Source organism: Hoplias malabaricus, chromosome 3, assembly GCF_029633855.1.
Source record: "Hoplias malabaricus isolate fHopMal1 chromosome 3, fHopMal1.hap1, whole genome shotgun sequence".
NCBI lineage: Eukaryota > Metazoa > Chordata > Actinopteri > Characiformes > Erythrinidae > Hoplias > Hoplias malabaricus.
In genome coordinates, this window is record NC_089802.1 from 2,484,853 (window position 1) to 2,509,870 (window position 25,018).

Genomic DNA, 25,018 nt, shown 5'->3' on the forward strand with positions numbered 1-25,018 from the left:
ACAGTTTCACACCCTCACCCAGTCACTCAGACACTTACATCTGTGGACAGTTTCACACACTCACCCAGTCACTCACACACTCACATCTGTGGACAGTTACACACACTCACCCAGTCACTCAGACACTCACACCTGTGGACAGTTACACACACTCACCCAGTCACTCACACACTCACACCTGTGGCTAGTGTCACACACTCACCCAGTCACTCACACACTCACACCTGTGGAAAATTACACACACTCACCCAGTCACTCAGACACTCACATCTGTGGACAGTTTCACACACTCACCCAGTCACTCACACACTCACACCTGTGGACAGTTTCACACACTCACCCAGTCACTCACACACTCACACCTGTGGACAGTTACACACACTCACCCAGTCACTCACATTTATGGACAGTTACACACACTCACCCAGTCACTCACACACTCACAACTGTGGACAGTTACACTCACTCACACACTCACACCCGTGGACAGTTTCACACACTCACCCAGTCACTCACACACTCACCCAGTCACTCACACACTCACACCTGTGGACAGTTTCACACCCTCACTCAGTCACACCTGTGAAGCCCACCTGTAGCGCCACCCAACACACACTAAAAAGCATCCAAACATTTGGGCACTTCCTTTATAATTTTGAAATTCAGACCCTTAGTGGTGCACCCAGGTGGGAGTGGGGACACCACCCAATGCCAAGTGTGGGTTAGAGGGGCATAAATCCCCCCAGACTGGACCATGGAGCAGTGGAACTGTGTTATCTTGAGGTGATGGATCTTCAGCAGGAGCTTTGGGTGAGTTTGAGTGGTGTACCTGACCCAGAACTAATCATCCAACATCAGCAGCTGACCTCACTGACGTTCATGGTGCTGAATGCCATCAGATCCTCACAGAAATGTCCCGACATATTCTGTATCTTTTAGAAAAGAATGGAAGGTGTTTCTGCAGTAAAATGGGGCACATTCCCTACTGATGCCCTGTGTTTGAGAAGAAGGGGTGTCCATCAGCCATCGGAGGTGTCACCTGAGCTTTGCCACTGTAAACAAGGACCCTGCCTTCAGCCTCACAGACATGGCCATTCTGGATTAACACACACAGATGATACAGATGTGGTGTAGTCAGGAGTCTAGCCTCGGACTCATATTGGTATAGAGTAGGGGAGTGTTCCTGCCTGCATGGGTGTATCAAGCTTTTCAAAAGTGGGGTTGTTTTGGGGTCAGAGACAGATTAATATTACAATCACGACCGATTATAGCATCCACAGTGTCTATATTTTATGTACATCTAGGCCTACAGTATGGAAATACTGTGGTGATGCTGATTGTTGATGTGTTGGAATTACACGTGAGGATGGCTAATACTCCTTCTCTCCCCATACTATCATTTCCCATGCATTTCAACCTATTGTTTGTGGCAGGTGAATAAAACCGCTGCATGCGCCCATGTCTCCTCGAGCTCCTCGAGACCACAAAGAACACACACACACACACACAGGAGGGGTTACAGATGCCAGCCTGTGGTAGCAAACTGTTAACTCCACTTACTTGTGTTTGCTTAAAAAAGAAGTCTACATTCTAGCCTTTTCCTTTTGTGCATCTTAATACTACACGACAAAAAGAGAACGACTTTAATGATGGTTAATGATTAAGGGCTATGCTCTAAACAAGGGGAGCTGGGGTAAATGCAAATGTCTTTGACGAGGTACAGATGAAGCAAAGACACAAGGAGCTGTGAATATCCATCTACGGGTAGAAAAACAAAACTGAGTTGTGAACAACTATTAACTGATTATCTACAGGGTGGGCCATTTATATGAATACACCTTACAACATAGCGGCCATTTTGAAGTCGGCCCAATAAGTTTGTCACATGACCCTCTTCCCATTAAAAAAAAAACAAAAGTTGGAACCAAAATGGAAAAACAATGGTGTGCTTATTAAGGTGTATCCATATAAATGGCCCCGCCCTGTGAAGGTGTCTGTAAAATACACAGTCAAAACGTCAGGAAAGAACGTAAACCTCAGTTCAGTCTGCGATAAATACCGCAGATTTTAACGCAGAGGCTTTTTAACTGGCTTTTTCAGCAGCTTACTTTACCACTCATCCTTTCCTCTGCTACATAACGTTATTTAATTTTATTTAATGTAACGTGTAATGAATTACTTTGATTAAAAATGTATCTGTGTTGTGATGAAGGAGAATGAAATGTAGTTTCTCTGGGACACGGTGCTAACATTATTTCTATCTAAAAGCTGTAGCTGACCTTCTGTGGCGCCGCCACAAAGCAACCCTCTGTGGGTCGGACTGTGACTCCATTGGCTGCAGAACTGAATGATGGACAGTTAACTCTGGCTGCTGATTGGATAAATAAAGGACCTATGAAAAGTGCGTTCTCTGTTTAGGAGCTGTGGAGAATCTGCCTCTCGCTCGGGCTGAGAGAGTTCCTCCGGGTGACTGTCTGTAAGGAGTGTGGTGTGTTCTCCCTGTGTCTGCGTGGGTTTCATCCGGGTGACTGTCTGTGAGGAGTGTGGTGTGTTCTCCCTGTGTCTGCGTGGGTTTCCTCCGGGTGACTGTCTGTGAGGAGTGTGGCGTGTTCTCCCTGTGTCCGCGTGGGTTTCCTCCGGGTGACTGTCTGTGAGGAGTGTGATGTGTTCTCCCTGTGTCTGCGTGGGTTTCCTCCGGGTGACTGTCTGTGAGGAGTGTGATGTGTTCTCCCTGTGTCTGTGTGGGTTTCCGCCGGGTGACTGTCTGTGAGGAGGGTGGTGTGTTCTCCCTGTGTCTGCGTGGGTTTCCTCCGGGTGACTGTCTGTGAGGAGTGTGGTGTGTTCTCCCTGTGTCTGCGTGGGTTTCCTCCGGGTGACTGTCTGTGAGGAGTGTGGCGTGTTCTCTCTGTGTCTGCGTGGGTTTCCTCCGGGTGACTGTCTGTGAGGAGTGTGATGTGTTCTCCCTGTGTCTGCGTGGGTTTCCTCCAGGTGACTGTCTGTGAGGAGTGTGGTGTGTTCTCCCTGTGTCTGCGTGGGTTTCCTCCGGGTGACTGTCTGTGAGGAGTGTGATGTGTTCTCCCTGTGTCTGCATGGGTTTCCTCCTGGTGACTGTCTGTGAGGAGGGTGGTGTGTTCTCCCTGTGTCTGCGTGGGTTTCCTCCGGGTGACTGTCTGTGTGGCTTGTGGTGTGTTCTCCCTGAACTGGATAAGGGTTACAGACAATGAATAAATGAATGAATGAATGAATGAATGAATGAATGAATGTGACAGAGAGTGAATATTGCTTCATTCATTTAGTGTGATGCAGTGTCTGATATCACTTCATTCTACCTGTTGAGTGTCGACTCTTCTTCCAAAGTCCTGCAGGACAGGAGGACGTTCCTATAATTTACTCACTCACACGCCTCCTTCGCTCTCGTTCCCAACTATCACTGACTGTCTATGTTGTCTATGTTCATCTGTGTGTGTGCGTGCCTAGGTTTTCCAATGCCTGCGTAGCATATTTTGGTATTATTTTAATCTGACAAAATGGAATCATGTTTCAGGAAAAGTGTGGTGTTGAACACTAACATCTTCCCCCCCGTTTGATATGCCCCTGCCTGCCCGAGCTGGGATTTGAACCTTGGAGAGCAATAATAATACCCAGTGGAGATGACAATAACCCACCCACCCACAGATAAACCCAATCTATACTTCAGTGTCAGCGCTGTAGTCAAACGCGCACCTACAGAAATGTAACCGCGCATTACGTCAACGCAGACCGCAGACTGTGATTGGTCAGTAAATGGACAGACATTGTTTATGTTGAACTGAAGAAGTACAAGAACATGAGCTCATCTCCTCTACACACAGAGACGCAGACAACAGCACATTCACAGAGAGAGATTTCCTCAGACACGGTGTCGGCATCAGGGATGAATTAAAATGTTGAACTGAGGAAAAATATGGACAGCTAGGGAAAAAAACATAACTCAAATAGAAGTCACTCGGGAAAAACATGCCGGGTTTGTATTAGTTCCTTTCCTGGCTCCGCATGTAAACTATGTTCTGTCCCATACAACGACCTCCTGCCTAAATAGTGCCCTTTAAAGATTTATATAAGTAATTCTACTACTCTGCATTGTGCACTACATAGTGTAGAGTAAGATGTTTGTGATTCAGCCCTGGTGGTGTAACTGCAGCGACGCAGACACCAACACTGAGCTCACAATGGCTTAGGGCCCTTGCATCAACACAGGAGTATAAATCAGCCTTTACTCACCACCACCAACTTGAATAACGACAACATCTTCGTCATCATCATATTCCTGTATGATTAGGTTTATTACAATAGGGGAACTATCACAGGATCACAATTAACATCAAAACTAGAGGGCGCAACAAGGCTGTATCTGTAAACCTTCCTGCAAAAGTCATGAACAGAGAGAGGAACTGTGTGAGCACTGATCATAATCTCACTTCCCACTGTCTATATGGCATTCACCAGTGTTAAATCAACACTTTTAGTGTCAAATTAACACTGCTGGTGTAATAATTGAACACTCCCAGTGATAAGTTAACACTAATAGTGTTGATGTAACACTGGTGAATTTGTGGTGTATATTTCATTCTTGATTGGTTCTTACGCTCTTGATTTGAAAGTTTTCCTCTCGTATTGAAGTCATTTCCTTTTGTCTCTTACAGTGCAGTTTTGACAGTTTGAGGGGGGGGGGGGGGGTCAGGGCTATTTATCTCAGTGAACGTTATTGGCTGATGTCTCCTGGAAGATTACACTAAGTCCCAACCCCGTCTTCAGTCTGATCTGTGAGTAACTGACTCTGGCTCAGAGCATCACCACACAACATCAACCGCAGAGTAAATGTACAACAGTGACCAGTGTCACTGACCACAGTGCAGAAACCTTAGGGGATGATCAAGTGGCCTCATCACCATCAACACCCCGCCAAAATTATTAATACTTTATTATTAATATTAGTAGTAGTAGTAATTGTAGTCATAGTAGTAGTAGTAGTATTGTTATTGTTGTTGTTGTTATTATTATTATTAGTAGTAGTAGTAGTACTATTGTTGTTATTAGTAGTAGTAATAATAGTAGTAGAAGTAGTAGTACTATTGTTGTTATTATTAGTAGTAATAATAGTAGTAGAAGTAGTAGTACTATTGTTGTTATTAGTAGTAGTAATAATAGTAGTAGTAGTAGTAGTAATAGTAGTAGTAGTAGTGGTAGTAGAAATAGTAGTTGTAGTAGAAGAAGTAGTACTATTATTATTAGTAATAGTGGTGGAAGTAGTAGTACTATTGGTATTATTATTATTATTAGTAGTAGTAGTAGTAGAAGTAGTAATAATAGTAGTAGTAGTGGTAGTAGAAATAGTAGTTGTAGTAGAAGAAGTAGTACTATTATTAGTAGTAGTAGTGGTAGAAGTAGTAGTACTATTGGTATTATTATTATTAGTAGTAATAGTAGTAGTAGTAGTAGTATTAGAAGTAGTAGTACTATTGTTATTATTATTATTATTATTATTATTATTATTAGTAGTAGTAGTAGTAGTAGTAGTAGTAGAAGTAGTAATACTATTGTTATTATTATTAGTAGAAGTAGTAGTAGTGGTAGTAGAAATAGTAGTTGTAGTAGAAGTAGTAGTACTATTGTTATTATTATTATTATTATTATTAGTAGTAGTAGTAGTAGTAGTAGAAGTAGTAATACTATTGTTATTATTATTAGTAGAAGTAGAAGTAGTGGTAGTAGAAATAGTAGTAGTAGTAGAAGTAGCAGTACTATTGTTGTCATTATTATTATTATTATTAGTAGTAGTAGTAGTAGTGTCATTTGTTATTATTGTTGTTATTGTTATTATTAGTAGTTGTAGTAACACTAGTAATATTACATTCCCTTGTAATTATTAATAATTTAAAAATTAATTAATAATTAATAATTACGTGTATTACTGTAAAATGTCCTTGTAATAATTGATTAATTATATTATTAATATATACATGATATTCATTATTAGCTATTGTTGACGTTATTGTTTTTTATTTATTTATTTATTTTTGATCTTTTTTATAGAGGTTTTATTTTAATGATTGTATAATTACATTATAATTATTCTACTTAATTTTAAGTATTATTATTATTAATATTATTATAATAATAATAGTGTATTATAGTAATTATTATTTTTATTGTAACACTTTGCAATAATTATTTAATTAATTATAGTATTGAGTATACTATAATATTGATATATAGATAGATCTAATATTAAATAAAATAGATATTTTGATATAATTTAATTAAAGGCTTTGTTGACTTTCTAGTTCTTTTTTATGATCTTGGTGGCGTTTGGAGTAATAATATTATTACTGTTTTATTACTATTCATATTACAACTGAAAATGTTTTCATAACAATAAGAATTGCAAATGTGTTATTAATTTATTCAGTAATAGTTATTATTATTATTATTATTATTATTATTATTATTATTATTAAAAGGCTTACATTGCTGTCCCTGCAGCCTTTGGCTGGTTCTTTCTCCAGCACCGGCATCTTGTTGTCTCCTGTTCTTTCTTGCCTTCTGGCTCCTGAAACAAGAACACACACACACACACACACACACAGCGTAGAGTTAACAGTCGGAGATTTACACATTCCCAGATTTCCAGATCAGTCCCAGTCTGTGTATTTATAGGTGTGTGTTCTCGTGGCGGATGCTGTAGAGATCGTTAGGAGAAGTGATGACCGCAGGCCTGTCCACTGCTCGCTCTGAGACCCTGGGCTTTAAAAGCCGAGTGGAGAGATGAGACTCTGTCTGTTCTTTATTAAATCTGTCTAAAAGGCCACTTTCATATAAACCACTTTGTTTTATTCCTCAGGATAATTCCTCTGTGACCACAGCACTGCCCTCGCTTACAACAGTCGTTCAGCGCAGGGGTCCAGCCCAGACTGAGCCGCTGTGTGTGTGTGTGTGTGTGTGTGTGTGTGTGCGTGTGTGTGTGTGTGTCCAGGTGAGTCTGAGTCTTACCTGTGGAGCTTTGAAAGCTGCTCAGAAGTTCACTTCAGCCGTCCCTCAGTCCTCAGCATCCATCCTTCCGCTCACAGCATCCCCCTCAGAACTCAGCCTTCATCCCCTGCTTCTTCCCTCTCTCCCTCTCTCCCTCTCCCTCGCTCTCTCTCTCTCACTCTCTCCACGTGCATCTAAATGGGGGGAAAGTGCTGAAGGTGTGTGTCCTCCAGCGCAAGCTCCTCCCTTTCTCTGCATCCATTGGTGCACCACGTAGTATATATATGTGTGTGTGTGTGTGTGTGTGTGTGAGAGAGAGAGAGAGAGACCCTTTCATATGAAGTGAACTGAAGAACTAAAGATGTATGGAGCTGTAAGAGCTGTGAGGAGGCTGTAAATCACACATTAAATACATTCAACTAAATCCGACCTTAAACCGGTCTAAACCCACTCACGCTCAACTAAACCCCATCTAAATCTATTCAAACTAAACTAATCTGAATCAAAACTATTATATCTCCAATTAAACGGATCCAAACCCAAATCTAAACCCATTTGATCTCAGCTGAACCCAAACCTAAACTTTTAATTGTAAGTTACCTCCATGAAGCCAGGATACTGTGTGTTTGACAATGTGTGTGTGTGTGTGTGTGTGTGTGTGTGTGTCCGAGAGAGAGACAAAGAGACAGAGACAAAGAGAAAGAGAGAGAGGAAAAAAAGAGAGAGACAGAAAGAGAGAAAGAGGGGGAGAGAGAGAGAGAGAGAGAGAGAAAGAAAGAGAGAGAAGGAGAAAAAGAGAGAGAGAGAGAGAGAGAGAGAGTTTACTGGTCCCTTGTCTATAAGCATATGGTTCCGTTATGGTTTGGAATCGTGCGCAGACAGTGAACCTGGTCTTTCCTCTTTATTCCTAATGTACCACACAGAAGACACAGACAAATCTCCTCTTTCATAAGTGTGTCTGGGTGTGTTTGGTGTGTAGGTTTTTAATCTGTTTATTGTTAAAGCCATTAATGCCTTATTTCACCACTGACTCCATGAGGTGCTTTACCCAGCTTCAGCTCAGAATCCTGTCTCTGGATGCTTTCATAACCTGCCCCTACATCACCCGGGTTTTATTTACACTTAGAGAATTCCTCTCAGGCTTTGTTAATCTGCGTCATTAATCTGTATCAGTTTATTGAGAAACAAGAGCAAAACAAAAAAAATCATCACAGTATTTTATATGGTTTTCATTTCTCAGTGTGGAACTTGTGTTATTTGACACACCCACATGTGCAGACAGAGCTTTAAAGGCTTATTTTAAATACAAATATAAATAGCTGAATTGCTAAAGCTACAATGTGCTAATCTTGAAAGCTCACTCAAGTCTGGGCGCTGGGAGACTCGCCTATTGGGGTCAGTGGCCATCTCCAGCCGCCGGCTCGGAGGAGGCTCGGGTTCGTTTCTAGAGTCGTGGTTCAATGGTGGAGGCAAAAAATATTCAAATATCTTGGAAAGTTCTTTAGTAGAGGTTACATTGTACTTTGATACCTTACACACACACACACACACACACACACACACACACACACACACACCCATAGAGAGAAAGACCCAAGTTTCAGTTTCGAATGATGTTTTATTATGAAAGTTATCATCATTAAAACCAGATTGTATTTATTCACACACACTTTACACGTTACAGCAGGGTTTATTTGTTATTATTTCCACCTCTACATTTTGTTCTCACAAACATACACCCTCACTCTGTCTCTGTTACAGTCCCACACACACACACACACACACACACAGATTCACATCAGTGAACATATTGCTACAGTATGTACAGGAGTAAAGTTACAGCCCCGTATTGAAAAGATAGCACTTCTTCTGCAGTGAACTAAAGCTGTGAACAACACTTGAGTACATCGACTTCAGACAGAACTAAAGCAGCTGTGAGAGCAGCTCGCTCAACGTATAAACATCTGTTTATATGGAAATATAGACTTGTATATCATTTATATATATATTTATATTTATATCTCTAAAGGACTACTGCGCTCACGTTGCTTTGCGATGCTCCACAGAACAGAGTCAGCACTGAGCACACCCCAGAACAACTCACTCCAGAGGATACTCCGAGGATACGGGGGGGACTCAGGGGGACGAGGGAGGTGTTGGGGTCACGGCTTCACTGTGTGTGTGTCGTACTGTGTTCTCCTTTTGAGAAATATATATTATTACTGTCCAAAGAGAAATGTATATCTCCAAAATATTCTCTTTACTTTCAGTGGAAGAAGATTTTATTCAGAGTAATTCTGGAGCGTTTCTATTGGTCATTTGTCATGAAACTTTCACACAGTGTGAAGCACAGCTGGTGTGTTCAAATGATGAATAAACTAAACATCCACAAACATGGAGATGCTTCCATTTTTCTTGGATAGTGAGGATCTGTACACACTGTTATGTGTATATACACCCATCAGCCACAGCATTAAAATGGTAGTGTTTTTAATCTTGTGGCTGATTGGTGTGTGTTCATCTCAGGCAGTTGCTTACACTAAGGCTAAACACAGTTTTTGAACCTGGAAGTTATGGAAGAAATACGTAAACCCTGGTTCGGATTACAAGGGGGGTCTGATCCCACCACCCGATTAAATCTATGACCCTCCAGAGCCGTCTCCATACTGTTCTGATGTATCCACCTCTTCTAGGGTTAGGGTTATGTCCTCGTTTGTCCCAGGCTCCCCTCGTTAACCAAGGTCCTACCTGTGTGTGGATGGAGTCGTGGGAAGCGACTCGTCCTGTGGACGAGTCTGGGGCTAACACTCCGCTCCTGAGGAGTCCTCTTCGGACCGAGACCTCAAGCTGGACGCCGTGGCGTGCAGTCTGCTTGCTCCTACAGGGACGGTTGTCGAGGTGGTGGTCCTTGCAGAGGTGGAGATGAGGGCTTTGGCCTTGGTGTGTGGGGTGAGGGTATTGGTTTGAGGGGTCGTGGTGAGGTTGGTGCTGTCAGTGTGGGCAGGTTGGGCTTTGGTGGGGGCAGTGTGGGTGGAGTTGGCGATATCTGTCCCACTGGTGGCGTAGGGGTCGGTGTTGGGGGCTCTGGCCTTGGTGGTGGAGGTGGTGTTGGCAGTGTTGGTGTATCTGGTGCTGTCTTTGCGAATGTGGGTGTTTTTAGCAGGGCTGCTGTTTAGGGTTCTGGACTTGATGTTTGAGATGGAGTTAGGGGTCTTGGTTGTGTTGGTGTGGTTGGTGCTCTCATTGGGAATGCTGGTGTTGGCAGTATTTGTGGTGCTGTTAGAGTTGTTGCAGTTGGTGTTTGTGTTGCTGTAGTTGGTGCCGTCATCGCCGGTATCCGTTCCGTTGGGGACATAGGTGTCGGTGCTGGTGTTGTAGTTGGTGTACGCACCGCTGTTGGTGAAGCTCCTCTTGCCCCTGGGCTCCTCCATCCTGATGGCGTCGTACAGCCCTGGCGCACCGTCCTCCTCGTCCTCGTCCAGGAGGATACGCCTCTCGGACCTGGAGGGCTTAATCTGGCACACACGCCTCAAGGCCAGCAGGACAGGCGCGTAAAGCACGTTGGCGAGGCCCATGCCCAGGTTGAGCTGCGCGAAGCCCATGGTGTGCACGATGTGTCCGGCCGCCACGGGCCCAAGCGCATAGGCCACGGAGTAGGAGATGTCGGCGATAGCGTAGACGCTGCCGTACACAGAGGAGTGGCGCACGTCCACCAGGAAGGCCAGGGTAGGCAGCAGCGCCGTGTCCACCAGCGCAATGCCAAAGCAGATGCCGCAGAGGGGCAGCATCAGCTGCGAAAAGCTCTTGCAGGCGGGCACCACGCAGGAACTCGCTCCGATGATGAGCATACCCACGGCCCCGTAGAACCACTGCATACTTGGGTAGCGTGCCGCCAACTTCACGGTCACATACACGCCCAGCACGTGTGGGAAGAAGGAGGGCAGCCATGCCAGGCCGATCTGCCACTTGGTCGCGTGCATGGTGCCCTCCATCCAGCCAGCGATGGTGGGCTCGAGAAAGGCTAAGGGGATGTTGCACACCGTCAGCGCCCCCGCGACCACCGCGATGTAAGGGTCCAGGATGAGGCGGTGCAACGGAGCGCCCACAGGGGCGTTCTCGCGCGCCACCTGCTTGGCGAACGGCTTGGCCACGGCCAGCAGCATACAGCCATCCACGAGGCACACGCACGCTAGCACGAGGAAGGGCACGCGCTTCCCGGCCAGCTCGTACAGGATGCCGCCGAAGGGCGGGGCCACGAGGCTGCCGAAAGAGATGAAGGCGAGCGCGAGACCGAGCGCACGGCTCCGCTCCGTCTCGTCGTCGCCGTAACGGTCCGCGATCATGGCGATGCCCGACGTGTCCGCGAACGCCGAGCCCAGGCCCTGCAGGCTGCGCGCGGCGAACAGCGTGCCGTAGCTCTCGGCGAAGGCGAAGACGCACGTGGACAGGAACATGACGGTCAGGCCGATGAACAGCGGGAGGTCGTAGCCCACGCGGTCGATGAACGGCCCCGAGAGCGGGTTCACTGCCAGCTGCAGGATGGCTTTGGAGGCGAACAGCACGCCGATCTTGACGTCCAGGTTAGCGCGTGACACCGTAGAGCCGGCGCCGGTGCCGTTGGCGCGCGCGTGCGCCTGGAGTTTCGCCTCGGCCTCCGCCTCGTTCTCGAGCCCCTCGAGGTAGTCCGGGATGATGGGCACGATTACCATGTACAGCATGTTGTCCAGCAGCAGCGCCACGCACACGATCACAAGGGCCACCGTGCGCTGCCGCTTGGGGTCCCGCATGCTCTCGCGCACCGCCGTCACCACTCTACCGCCGCGCTCCATCGTCTCGCGCTCAGCAGAGCTCTCGTGCTGTTTCAGCTGTGCTCGCTTTTAGGCGCTCCCCGTGTCTCCGAGACCCGCGCGCAAGCCTCGCATCTTGTGCGGGGCTGAGGGAAGCTGGTGAGCTTGTGCGCGCGCGCCTCTCTCTCTGTCTGATCAAAGGCTCATACGTCAGCGACAGCCCCCCTCCACAACCCCACCAAGGGTCGCTTGCGTGAATGATATTGCAGTTTAGTTTCTTTCTTTCAACTCTTTCTCTCTCTCTCTCTCTCTCTCTCTCTCTTTCTCTCTTCTCCTCTGCACCCCCCCCCCCCCCCAACACACACACACACACACACACACATACAAAGGGTCACTCAGTGACGCACGTTGTCCGGGACACGCCCGCGTCAGGAGGAGAGAGAGAGAGAGAGAGAGAATAACCAGAAAAACAAAGCAATGATATCAATCACAAACGTCCTCATCCAATCAGAACACGAAAATCACTGACCCTCTCACTCATTCACTCACCCATTCATTCACTCACTCACATACTCACTCACTCATTAACTGACTTATATTCACTCACATACTCACTCATTCACTCACTCACTGACTCATATTCGCTCATACTCATTCACTCACTGACTCATTGACTCACATACTCACTTATTCACTGACTTATATTCACTCACATACCCACTCACTGACTCACTGATTCACACACGTACATGCTCACTCATTCACATACTCACACGCTGATTCGGTGAATGAGTATGACTGAATGAGTCAGTCACAGAGTGCTCCTGCCCGAGCAGGGAATCGAACCAAATGCAATAAACTCCAGTGTTTTAACTTCACACACTCTGACAGTAACCACACCACCACCGTCTTAAAGTCATCATCAGACCGAATACCACTATCATCATGAATGAACAAACGAATGAATGAAGGAAGGAAGGAAGGAAGAACTGAATGAATGAAGGAATGAATGTTAACATGAGGCGTCAGCAGGGTCGCTAACTATAGAGGTATATTTGGTGCAAAACCCCTGAGCACCTGTGACAGAGAGATTTGTAGAAAATAGTCACATATGTGAATCAGTAAATTTGAAGTCACAGAGAAAATCTCTTCAGAAATTCAAACCTGTAGATTTTTTCCTCTCCCACAAGTAAAGCTTAACAGTTACACCTTCACAAACTCTTCACTGCAGCTGCACAAATCCGGTTCTACACACACAAGTAAAAAATATCATACGCTCACAGTTTTGCTCCAGTTGTAGCGGTATATATGGTGCATAACACATTCGCACACTTGTATAAAACTTGCACATTCGCAAACCAACGTGAATCTGTGCAGTGCGAGTTACACACCTGTAGAAAGTGTCCTCAGAAATATATATATGTTTTTAGTTTTTTGGAGGGTGATATTTCTCTCGCACAAACACAAGTCAGTGACTGAACCTGCTCAAATCAGCGGATACGAGTCTCAGATGCTGTCTTCTTCACTCACATGTGACTACTTCCGCGCGCTCACATTTGAACGCACAGAAGTAATCACATGTGAACGAAGAAGACAGCATTTGAGACTCGTAGCCGCAGATTCGAGCAGGTGCAGTCACTGACTTGTGTTTGTGCGAGAGAAATATCACCCCCAAAAAAACTAAAAACATATATATATTTCTGAGGACACTTTCTACAGCTGTGTAACTCGCACTGCACAGATTCACATGTTGCTTTGTGTTTGTGCAAGTTTTATACAAGTGTGCAAATGTGTTATGCACCATTTTGCTAGTACAGACCATGCCCATAGAGGCTGAAATAGGGAGGTGAACTCAGAAGTCTTTGGGGAGGAGTTCAGGGTGGCTTATGAATGTGTATGAAGCCGGACCCCCCAAAAGTTACAGGAATGCTGGTCGTTAAGTGCTACAGAATGGAGGTACTCTGGTTGAGGGTTTGATTGGTGTCCTGGATCGTGTGTAGGTGAATGAAAGGGGTAAGTGAGTCTATGAATGAAATACCTGTAATAAACTGGTGTGTTTTTTGAGACGGTAGAGGAATAGCATTAGGTTGAGTAAGTTGAATGTCCTTTAATGATTTTGACGATGACAGAAATTCTAGCGTGATTGGTAATTTGAGCGTGCAAATGCCGCAGCGGTAAAGGGGTAATGATTACACAATGTAATAGAGTCAGAGTTGGTCTTAAGATGGCCAAGATCATCACATCAGCAGAAATCAATTTGAACAACTACTAATAGAATTTTAAATTATCACCGGCTAAATGTCATTAAGCTACAGTGTAACAATAATAGTGACATTAATCTGGGGCCACTGTGATAGTGCATCAGACTGTATGCATTGGAAAGAGTGTTGCTAAGTCTAATTTCTACTTTTCTACTGGTGGTTGGGTAATGGTGAGGTGGTAATGGGGGGTCTGAGGCTGGCAACAATAGGTTGAAAGTGGATTAGTAGCAGCCTTGAAGTCGAGTACTACAGGTGTTGTCAGGTGTGCCATGGTGGGGCATTTCCATTGGCATAGAGAGAATTGAGAACGGAATTGAGAAGGGTGATCTAGAGGGATGACAGATGAGGCCAAATAAGAAGCCAAAAAAGGTCAGCAAGGGGAAAGGGTCCGGGTCACTCCAAAGGTGCTGAGGAGCTCAAGCAAGGGGGCAAGGTAGAAAGTTGACTCAACAATAGTGAAGATGCCTAGGTGGTGATGAAAAACAGGTGCCAGAGAAGAGGCAGCATGTAAAAAGGTGAATAGAATTTGAGGTGGTGTTCAGTGCCTGAGTGCTGGTCCAAGGTAACTGTTGAGAAGAGAGCATAAACTGCTGCTGGAGGAATCAGTGCAAACAGCACCATAATAGGCAGAGTGAGGTGCAGTCGCTAGCAGAGAGATGAAGGTCCTCGTTGGCACGAGCTGGAAAGTTAGAAACTGGGAGCAGCTTAGCTGGCAAGAGGAGAGAATGGGTCAAAGGTCCATGGCACTACCTCATACGGAGTGAGGGCTGAAATAAGATAGGAACAGCGTAATCGAAAAGAAGAGAGGCTGGGCCAAAGGTCTGTGGTAGGAGAAAGCATGAGCTGCAAATCTAGTGCTGGGAGAAGCTTAGCTGCAAGCAGAGAGGCAGAAAGTAAGATTACAGCAGGAGAGAGTGCAAGCCATACAGTGGACGCAGGGTGCTATTTGTTTGTGAGGGAGAAGGCATAGGGATGAGCGTCCACAACAGTTTCTGAGGAGAGAGCGCAAGCTGCAAATTTGGAGGTGGGCAGTGTGGCCACCAAGCTAGGGGTTGGGACAAAGGTTTGTGGCATGAAAGAGGAGGGCTGTAGAGGAAGAAGCAGGATGCAGCAAAACTGCAAGGGGAAGTGAATTAGGATGAAGGTCCACATCAGGAGAGAAAGTGTGCTGTAAAGGAAGAGGAAGAGTGTGGGACAGCCCCAAAGGGGAGAGGATTAGGACATGGTTGGGGATGAAGGTGCACCGAAGCACCTGAAAACAGAGCAGGAGCTAAAGAGTGTGAGCAGTAAGGCAGGACAGGGGAGGGTCCAGTCCACAGCAGCATCTGAAAAGAGAGTACAAACTGGAAGCCGGAAGGTGGGAGCAGCACAGCAGCAGAGGAGTCAGGAGGGTCTGCAGAAACACCTGAATAGAAAAGTGAGAACTGTAAAGTTAGAGGCAGGGTATGGCACAGCCGAAAATTGAAGAGGTTGGAATGAGCGTCCACGAAGTATGCAAGCTGCTGATGTAGAGGCTGGAAGAATGAGACAATAAGATGAGAGCAAATCTAGGATGAGGAAGCTGTGCAGCAAGGATACTGCATTGAGTTCCCAGAGGACCGGGCAGGAGGCAGGCTCGCAATGGCAAACTGTAGAGGAGGTGCGAGCTGGAAAGTTTGATGCATAGAGCAGCAGCTGCAATAGGGTAGAGGTGGATTACGAAGGGAGGGGTGGGATGATGAAGGGAGGGGTGAGATGATGTGCAGAGACAGATGTAGAGGAAGAGAAAGGGAGGGGTTGGGATGATAAATGGAGGGGTTGGGATGATGTGTAGAGAGGATAAGAGGGAACAAAACTTGAAAGGAGGGCTGTGTCTAAGTGGGTGCAATGCTGTCAATCAAGGCAGTGTTCAGAGGGAAGGAGGAGCCGATTCAGAATGAAGGCTTAAACATGCTGCCTGCTTTCTTTTCCAACATTTCAGTACCATCTTGGGAAGCAGTGTAGGTGAACTAGTGCCCTGGTGATGTGCATGAATATTGCAGATTCTAAGCCATTAACCAATGCAGTTCAGGTAATTATATTAATATTATCAAAACAGTCTTCTAAGGCACAGACCTGTGAGACAGCAAAGACTATAAGACATTGAGGCTAATGTCTCCAGTTTAGACACAACAAGGAAGGGTAACAGGAAGATGAAGGATGCTCCAGCAGAGGGCGTTGAGTCGGAGAGAGGAGATAGTGACGTCTACGCATTGTTGCGCAGGGGCTCCGTACACTGGCAGGAGGGTTTCTCTCTTTAGCTGAGTGAGCAAAGGGGGCACCATTGTTTCAGAGCACGTTCCTGGAACACCAAGGCTGTTCTGCTAGAGAGTCTCAAGATGCTATAGAGCTCATAGCGGTGGGGCAGCAGCCATGATGACGGTAGGTTCACGTTCCCCAAACACGAGGCAGTCCCGTAGCAGCGTAGCTGAAGATGAAGGTAAGGGGAGGCTCAAAGCCGTGCACGGCTCCGAATATGGGGATCAACAGAAATGATGGAGCGCGGAGGAGCGAGCTGACGCAGTGAAGCAGTCGAGTCATCTCCTCCGTATCCTATGGAGCCCCTAAGGTGACGTGGGTTTATTTAGCAAGTCATGGCCACTATATAATATTTTGAGGCCACAAAATAATATATTAAGGCTATGAAATAGTATTTTGAGGCCACGAAATAATATATTGAGGCCACAAAAAAAGTATTTTGAAGCTTGGACCAAGGGACCTGCATTTGCAACGCACACAAATTTGTTTAGCATAGCAACTGAACAACCACACAACTAACCTATGAGATTAAGTCTAACACCAGACTGCAGTTGGTTAACTTTAATGCACACTGCCTTGAGGTTCATGGACGACATGGAAAAGCAGTGTGAATTAGAGGAGATGTATGGAGGAAAATTAATTATGAATTACAGGAGAGATGTATGGAGGAAAATTAAATAACAAAAATGGTGGAAGACAATGTAGGTTTGTACAAGTTTTGTCAGGGTGCGCAGTCATTTCATGGCCTCGATTTACTATTTTGTGGCCTCAAAATACTATTTTGTGGCTTCAATATATTATTTCTGGGGCTCAATATATTATTTTGTGGCCTCAATAAACCCACCATGTCACCATAGGGACTCCGTAGTCTCCTGAACTAAATGAAGCAAGTTTGTCTGAGCGGAAATGATGTGAATTTGCGGGGTATATATAGTTTGTGCGTGGTCCTAATTCCAAATTTATGTTATTACATAACTTCAAATTTCCTGCTACAAATGGAGCAAAACTGTGAGCGTATGATATTTTTGTACTTGTGTGTATAGAACTGGAATTTTGCAGTGATTTTCTCTGTGACTTCAAATTTACTGAAACACACGTAACTATTTTCTACAACTACAAATCTCACTGACACAGGTGCTCAGGGGTTTTGCACCAAATATACCTCCATAGCTAACTCTGGCCTGAGGAGGGAAAGCCAGCTCTCTGAGTCGCTGAGTAAGAAGCTGAAGTGAACGGACTCGGCGCAGCACTGAACTAAACCCGTTTAAACGCGCTCCTCTCGGTTAGAAAATGCGCCGACAGCGGCCTCTAGTGGAGAGCACCATTTAACACCAAAATCAAAGAGAGGAGGTCATACATAGCCGGACTGACCGGGGCTGTTTATTTGTTTATTGTGTAATAAAGTTTACTTTATTAATTGTTACAAATAAAAAATATTACTTACATATTCATGTACATATTTTTAAAAATCCAGCTTACATAAATATATACATATACACCTAGGCCTTTAACTACATACATAAACAAACATAATCTCATATATTTAGTGTCCCAGAGAATAGAGTCTTTAAAAAGAATATTAAGAGTCTTTTGTCTTTTTAATTCAGTTCTAATGCTCTTCATAATTACGTCACTAGAAACAAAAGACTGTTCTGTAGTCATTTTTTACATTGTATTTTCCACAACTTAGATTTTACCAGACATCTAATATACCACATAAAACTACATTTAACCTCATTAATATTCTAATCAAAATTATATATTTTATCATTTATATATTATTATATATAATTAATTTTCACATCAAAATTTAAACCAATATCCTTTACTTTTTCCCACATTTATTTAGACCTGTAACACTCTAATCACTCTAATGTTCGAGTTTCTTTCTCTTGACACAAAGGTATTGGACATTTTGTGATTTTATTAAAACAGCTCCATTTAACTAAAAGTCTATAAACCTCATACCCTCATAAAATGTGTTGTGTATAAACCCTTGTTCCACACCTTCATCAAACAAACAAAGTTAATAATTTGAATATATCATACATACATTTGTTATAATATTCAGCAGGTCACCCATCTTTTCCAGGAGACTTTTTTTAATTTAATTGTTTTATTGCTGTGATGACTTCACTTTTTATTTTTTGTAAACTAAGAATTCATACTCATTATTATATTCAACATGTAAATATTCTCTACGGACGTCAAAACTCAGTCATATCCGGGCTTGCAGCAGAACTACAGAACACGTCACGAAAATTCACTACGGGGACTACATTTCCCATAATTCCCCATGGTCTTTCCAAAAGGTAGCGCAGGTTGCGGATTCACAATGGGCCTGGCTTTATTTTGTTTTTTGTTTTGTTTGGTGGTGGCCGGATGTTCTTTTTTATTGTGTGATTTTACAGTACAGGACATTTGTAACTATTTAAAAGAATATCAGCCACGAAACACACCAGGTGAGTATAGCCCCTAGTTATGTTTTGTTTAGCCACTTTATAAAATACCAAACATACATATTTACACAAATGAAGTTCTCTGGCATTCCCTTCCCACAGAAAAACAAAAACAAAACACAAACAAAAACACAGTAAGAGCTTGTAACACCACCCAACAAAACTTCCCATAAACATATACATTCTCCTACGATTTACTGGCAAGTGGAAGAGTGTATGCTGTGCCCCAGTACAACTCTGCTGACATCCAGCTTAACCAGTTCTTGACCAGCATAGTGTATGTTGCATTTCATTGTGGGCATGCTTGGTGGTGCTGATCATGACGACGCTGAAAGGTTCACTGAAGACACAATTAATAGTCTGTTATTTTGTGCCTTCAGTGAGCCTTTCAGATTTTTGAGACACTTTGAAAATAAAGAGATAATATCCACAGAAATAAGCTAAACGTAGTTTTTCTACGGTATGAAAGTTGTGTTCATCTTTTGCCATCTAGCGGTGACAGAATGCAACCCCTGCACCATTTAAGGTGGAACAGAAAATCCGAATAAGAAACTGGCGAATAAGTAGCCAAGTGTCTGCTGGTCATGGGGGTGAACCAGATTGGTCCAGCTTGTCTGGCTTGGTGAGGTTGATCATGCTTTTAGTCCAGCTAAACCATCAGCTTTAATTGAAAACATACCCTGAGCTGGTTAAGATTTAAGCTGGTCAACCAGCTAAACCAGCACGACTAGCTTGAGCTAGCCATGCTGTTTTTTTCAGCAGGGAAGTTTTCTAGAAAGTCTGTGGTCCATGGTCCACTGTTTTAACGTGAGATTTCTCAAAGTAAAGACAGGGAAATCCAGTTCTGTTGATGGAGATATTATTTATTTGTGCAGAACAGATATGCTGTCCGTGTTTCCGTAATCAGACACTGAACACTGAGCACTTCAGAGACATTACAGGAAGCATCTGGATGTTCTTGGGATCTTCACCTGTTTTCCAGTTTTGGATCTATTTCTTGTGAAAGAAAAGGTCGTATTACACCCCAGTGTTAATCTACAGAAGGGGTGGTCTGGCTCTGGTTGGGGGGGGGGGGCTGAGGCACTCAAGCAGTGCCTTGCTTTTACTGTGTGATGCACTAGAGGGCAGCAAAGGACAGAAAACCAGTAAAGTCTGGTCAGCGGCTTCTACAGAGGGAGAGACCTAAAGGGTGCTGGGGTCAGACGCGTGCGTGTGTATGAGGGGGGGGGGGGGTCAGGGGTCAAGCGTGTGGTCAGCAGGCGCTAGAAGAGGCCACAGAGCATCACTGACCACTGTGGTGATGGTCAGAGAAATGCTTTAATAAATTAGAGCGGCCTCTCCACTGCACAGTGACGTAAATAAAAACTAATCCAGATTACACTGCATCCCTAATCCTTTCTCATAAAAACCATTGTAGAAGTGTGTGACTTAATGGCATGCTTTTAGAACTCTCTCTCTCTCTCTGTGTGTGTGTGTGTTTGTTGTGTTTATAATGGTCCACTTTGACACAAATTCTTTCAGAAAAAAGGCCATATTTCCCTCTATGTCCGGATTATAAATACTGGAAGTGCACACAAACCTGTGTGTGTGTGTGTGTGTGTGTGCGTGAATTACATAAATGTAAATGTGTTTATCATACGCAATGTGATGCATTCGTTAACAATATCTCTTTATTAACATTTCAATTCCTCGCTGAAAAAGAAAATATTAAATAGACATAGATTTTGTCACAGAAACGCGAGACAGTGCCTCATATCTGTACCAGGACTATTTTTCTTAAAGGGACATCAACTATTGTGGGGAAGCTCTGCTCTCCCTGCTTTGTTTACGTTCGGAAGCTCTGCGTCTTTTAACGTCTTTGAACTGTGTGTTTGGGGGAGAATAACGACTGCTGTTTGTTTGCGGCTGAAGTGTAACTCGTCTGTAAGTGTTTATTCACTGTTTGAATTACCAATAGAAACTCATTTGTAATTCGAGCTGTTTAGTTTTGTAGCACTTTCACTCTCTGTTTACTTTTGCTCTTCTGAATTTGGAGCCATTTCCACATTAAGTGATGCACAACAGAAAAAATAAGTCAATATTACCCACGTATGGAGCAGGAATAGAGTAACATCATGCTTTTCAATGTTTGGAGTGCTTATCCATCTAAACAACTCCAGATGCTGTTTCTTTGCTGTGAGCAGAGAGAAAGCCTAGTATATCAGGCTGAGACACTTGTTTTTTGTTTTTTATTTTTTTTATTTTTAACCCATTTACAGACACTGGGGCTTCGTAAACACATTAGACCAGTTTCCAGCACAAACCGACTGCAGAGCAGCACATGGAGAGGAAACATCCTGAGAATTTTATTAGAAGTTTTTTTTTTATTAAAATGGTGAATATCGCCTTTGGCAGCACAGTGGCACAGCAGGTAGTGTCTCTGTCACAGCTCCAGGGGTCTGGAGGTTGTGGGTTTGATTCCTGCTCCGGGTGACTGTCTGTGAGGAGTGTGGTGTGTTCTCTCTGTGTCTGTGTGGGTTTCCTCCGGGTGACTGTCTGTGAGGAGTGTGGTGTGTTCTCTCTGTGTCTGCGTGGGTTTCCTCCGGGTGACTGTCTGTGAGGAGTGTGGTGTGTTCTCTCTGTGTCTGCGTGGGTTTCCTCCGGGTGACTGTCTGTGAGGAGTGTGGTGTGTTCTCTCTGTGTCTGTGTGGGTTTCCTCCGGGTGACTGTCTGTGAGGAGTGTGGTGTGTTCTCTCTGTGTCTGCATGGGTTTCCTTCGGGTGACTGTCTGTGAGGAGTGTGGTGTGTTCTCTCTGTGTCTGTGTGGGTTTCCTCCGGGTGACTGTCTGTGAGGAGTGTGGTGTGTTCTCCCTGTGTCTGCGTGGGTTTCCTCTAGGTGACTGTCTGTGAGGAGTGTGGTGTGTTCTCCCTGTGTCTGCGTGGGTTTCCTCCGGGTGACTGTCTGTGAGGAGTGTGGTGTGTTCTCCCTGTGTCCGCGTGGGTTTCCTCCGGGTGACTGTCTGTGAGGAGTGTGGTGTGTTCTCTCTGTGTCTGCGTGGGTTTCCTCCAGGTGACTGTCTGTGAGGAGTGTGGTGTGTTCTCCCTTGGGCTGTGGGAGCAGCAGAACTGTTTTCTCTGACATAAACAGAAAGGACAGAGATGGACACAGGGGGAAGAGAAGAAAGGACAGGGAGATGGACACAGGAGAAAGAGAAGAAAGGACAGAGAGATGGACACAGGAGAAAGAGCAGTGCCCTGTTTACAACAAACAGAGCAAGAAAACACATCCATGATCTTCATAATCTCATCATCAGAGACCAGCTCGGCCAGAAACACTGCCACAGAGCTGACCGACGTGTACACACACACACACACACTGATCCGAGAGGGAGAGAGAGTCCCATGTCGGTTGATAATCTTCTTTATTAAAGTCCATATGAATGTGTGGCTGGTTTCCTGCCGGACTCTAATCCCCGGACCAGGGCTCGCTCAGCGCTCAGGGGCTCCTTCATTTCTTTCCCGTCGCAGCCATCCCTTCTTTATAAAAGGTCAATTTAAATTCACTCTTGTCTTCTTCTAAAAACAAGGAATAAATCTTAGCCACTGTGTCATAACGAGGGCATTGGGAACGTCTGTGACTGGAGAAACACAGTTCTAAACAACTCGTCTGTAAGTGTTTATTCACTGTTTGAATCACCACAGACACTCGTTGGTGAGTTGTTAAGTTTTGTAGCGCTGTCATCAATGCATTTCCCCCTTAATCAAAGCAAAGAGCAATAGCCTCATCTCAGTTCATGCTTTTCAATATTTCTCTCCGTTGTCTAAAAACTCCAGATGCCTCTGCCATGAGGAGACAGAGAGAGACAGAGAGAGAGAGAGAGAGAGAGAGAGAGAGAGAGAGTGAGTGAAAGACAGAGGGAGAGAGACAGAGAGAGAGAGAGAGTGAAAGACAGGGAGAGAGAGAGAAAGACAGAGGGAGAGAGAGTGAGAGACAGGGAGAGAGACAGAGAGAGAATGAAAGACAGGGAGAGAGAGAGAAAGACAGAGGAAGAGAGACAGAGATGGAGAGAGAGAGAGTGAGAGAGAGAAAGACAGTGAGAGAGTGAGAGACAGAGAGAGAGAGAGAGAAAGACAGAGGGAGAGAGTGAAAGACAGGGAGAGAGTGAGAGAGAGTGAAAGACAGGGAGAGAGAAAGAGGGAGAGAGAGAGAGTGAGAGACAGGGAGAGAGACAGAGAGAGATGGAGAGAGAGAGTGAGAGAGAAAGACAGAGTGAGAGAGAGAAAGACAGAGGGAGAGAGAGAGTGAAAGACAGGGAGAGAGACAGAGAGAGAGAGTGAAAGACAGGGAGAGAGAGAGGGAGAGAGAGTGAAAGACAGAGGGAGAGAGAGAGAGAGTAAGAGACAGAGGGAGAAAGAGAGAGAGAGAGTAAGAGACAGAGGGAGAGAGAGAGAGAGAGCCTGAACTTTGTAAGAGGTAGGAGCAGGATATTTAGGCAAAATCCCGTTTGTTTCTTTCTCTTTTTTTATTCAAACCCTTTATTTTCGAGTGTCTCGCCCCTTGGAGCTGAGTTACAGGGCGCAGTGGTTAAATCTCCCCCTACGACACGGGACGACCCTTCAACACCCTGATACTTCATCAGAACACAAATAAAACAGAGCAGCGCTTCATTCCCAGGCGACTAGCGCCGCTCTGTAGCAGCTCTGCACCAGTCTGCAGTGATATCAGAGGAGCTGCTGGACTTTAGTTACATTTAGGGCCTCATTCTCCTTCAGAAGAGTTCCACAATCAGAGATTACCCCCCTCTCCTCACTCTTCTGTGACATGGAACTGAATGGCAGAATGTAACTGCTTCACCATTTAAGGTGGAACTGTAAATTTGTCTGGACCCATCAGTGAAAATGGATTATCTGCTGTTATCAGATTCCTGAATCTAACCAGTGTTACATCATTCCATCACAACCCTGTAAATGGATCACAGAGAATCAGGAGACTCCCGAGTGAAATGGGAGAGGACACGGATAAACCTGGCTCGTGTGTGTGTGTTCTAATGCTGTGCAGAGGGTCTGGGTTTAGGGAATATTTGGTGGTGTGTGAAGCCACGTGGTGCCTGTGTTTAGATGCAGATTTGACAGATGGGTCTTTTGATCTGTGAGTGAGTGTGTCCCTTCTGGCTGGTGGTGTGCGCTCGCGCGCGCGCGCGCGTGTGTGTGTGTGTGTGTGTGTGTGTGTGTGTGCGCACTCACACCTCTGACCCACAGACAGGTCAAACTATGTCCAAATCTGGAGATTAATGAGTGACAGAATAAATTATCCTTTCAGAATCACTGGCATCATTAGAGAATTGTAAGACGAAGCTGATACGGTGCTCTGAGCTCTGTTCAGAGAGAGTTCCTGCCGTGCTCTCAGCTCTCAGGTAGACTCTGATCCCACGGTGACCCTGAAGGGTTAAAAAAATATATATGTTTTTAATTGAAATATAATTTTGATTTGAATCTGCATTTTATTAAATCATTTTTCATTTTTCACTCTTGAATAGTTTCAGTTTTTATATTTCATGGTTTTTTAAAAAAAAATTCCCCACATTCAAAATTTTTTTGTATTTTTTTTTCCCCCCATTTTCAAGAATTCAAACTTTTCGATACACTTTACACTCAGGATTGGCCTTAAAAACTGACCCAGTGACAAAAAAGATTGTGAAAATAGCTGTAAAATACTAAAATACAGTGATACTAAAATACCTACAAACTTGATCCGTTCCGTGACCTGGTTCGTAAGTGGAAAAGTTCGCATCTCAAGTCAGTTTCCCCCATTTAAAATAATGGAAAAGCAATTAATGCTTTAATTGCTTGGGTGGGTGGAATAACGGAGAGTAGGCGGTGAATACGAAGCGTAGATACGGATTAACTTAGCACGAATTTCAGTGTCTGCTATTTACACTAATGCTAAGTTGCTAAAGCTACAATTTGCTAATCTTAAAAGCTCACTCAAGTCTGGGCGCTGGGAGACTCGCCTATTGGGGTCAGTGACCATTTCCAGCCGTCGGCTCGGCGGAGGCTCGGGTTCGTTTCTAGAGTCGTGGTTTGTTGGTGGAGGCAAAAAATATTCAAATACCCGGTTCGTATCTTGGAAAGTTCGTTAGTAGAGGTTCCACTGTAGCTGTAAAATAATAAAATAACTGTAAAATAAAAAATCTGCTGCAATAAAATATAACCAAATATCAAAATATTTATGAATGTAAAAAAATGA

At 44.5% G+C, this 25,018-nt stretch overlaps 2 protein-coding genes across 2 annotated transcripts in view; both read right to left on the reverse strand.

Annotated features, from left to right (window-relative positions):
• LOC136692229 (choline O-acetyltransferase-like) overlaps positions 1-7,160 on the reverse strand; it is a 38,246-nt gene extending 31,086 nt beyond the window's left edge. The window contains exons 1-2 of the mRNA XM_066665448.1: positions 7,030-7,160; positions 6,507-6,589 (exon numbers count right to left, since the gene is read on the reverse strand). Of these exons, the coding sequence (XP_066521545.1) occupies positions 6,507-6,554 (48 nt within the window). The 5' untranslated portion in view covers positions 6,555-6,589; positions 7,030-7,160. The remainder of the gene's footprint in view (positions 1-6,506; positions 6,590-7,029) is intronic.
• Positions 7,161-9,809: 2,649 nt separating this feature from the next.
• On the reverse strand, positions 9,810-11,806 carry slc18a3b (solute carrier family 18 member 3b). The gene has a single exon (XM_066662903.1). It carries the CDS (start codon positions 11,793-11,795, stop codon positions 9,810-9,812), a length of 1,986 nt encoding a protein of 661 aa, XP_066519000.1. The 5' UTR covers positions 11,796-11,806.
• Positions 11,807-25,018: the final 13,212 nt, after the last annotated feature.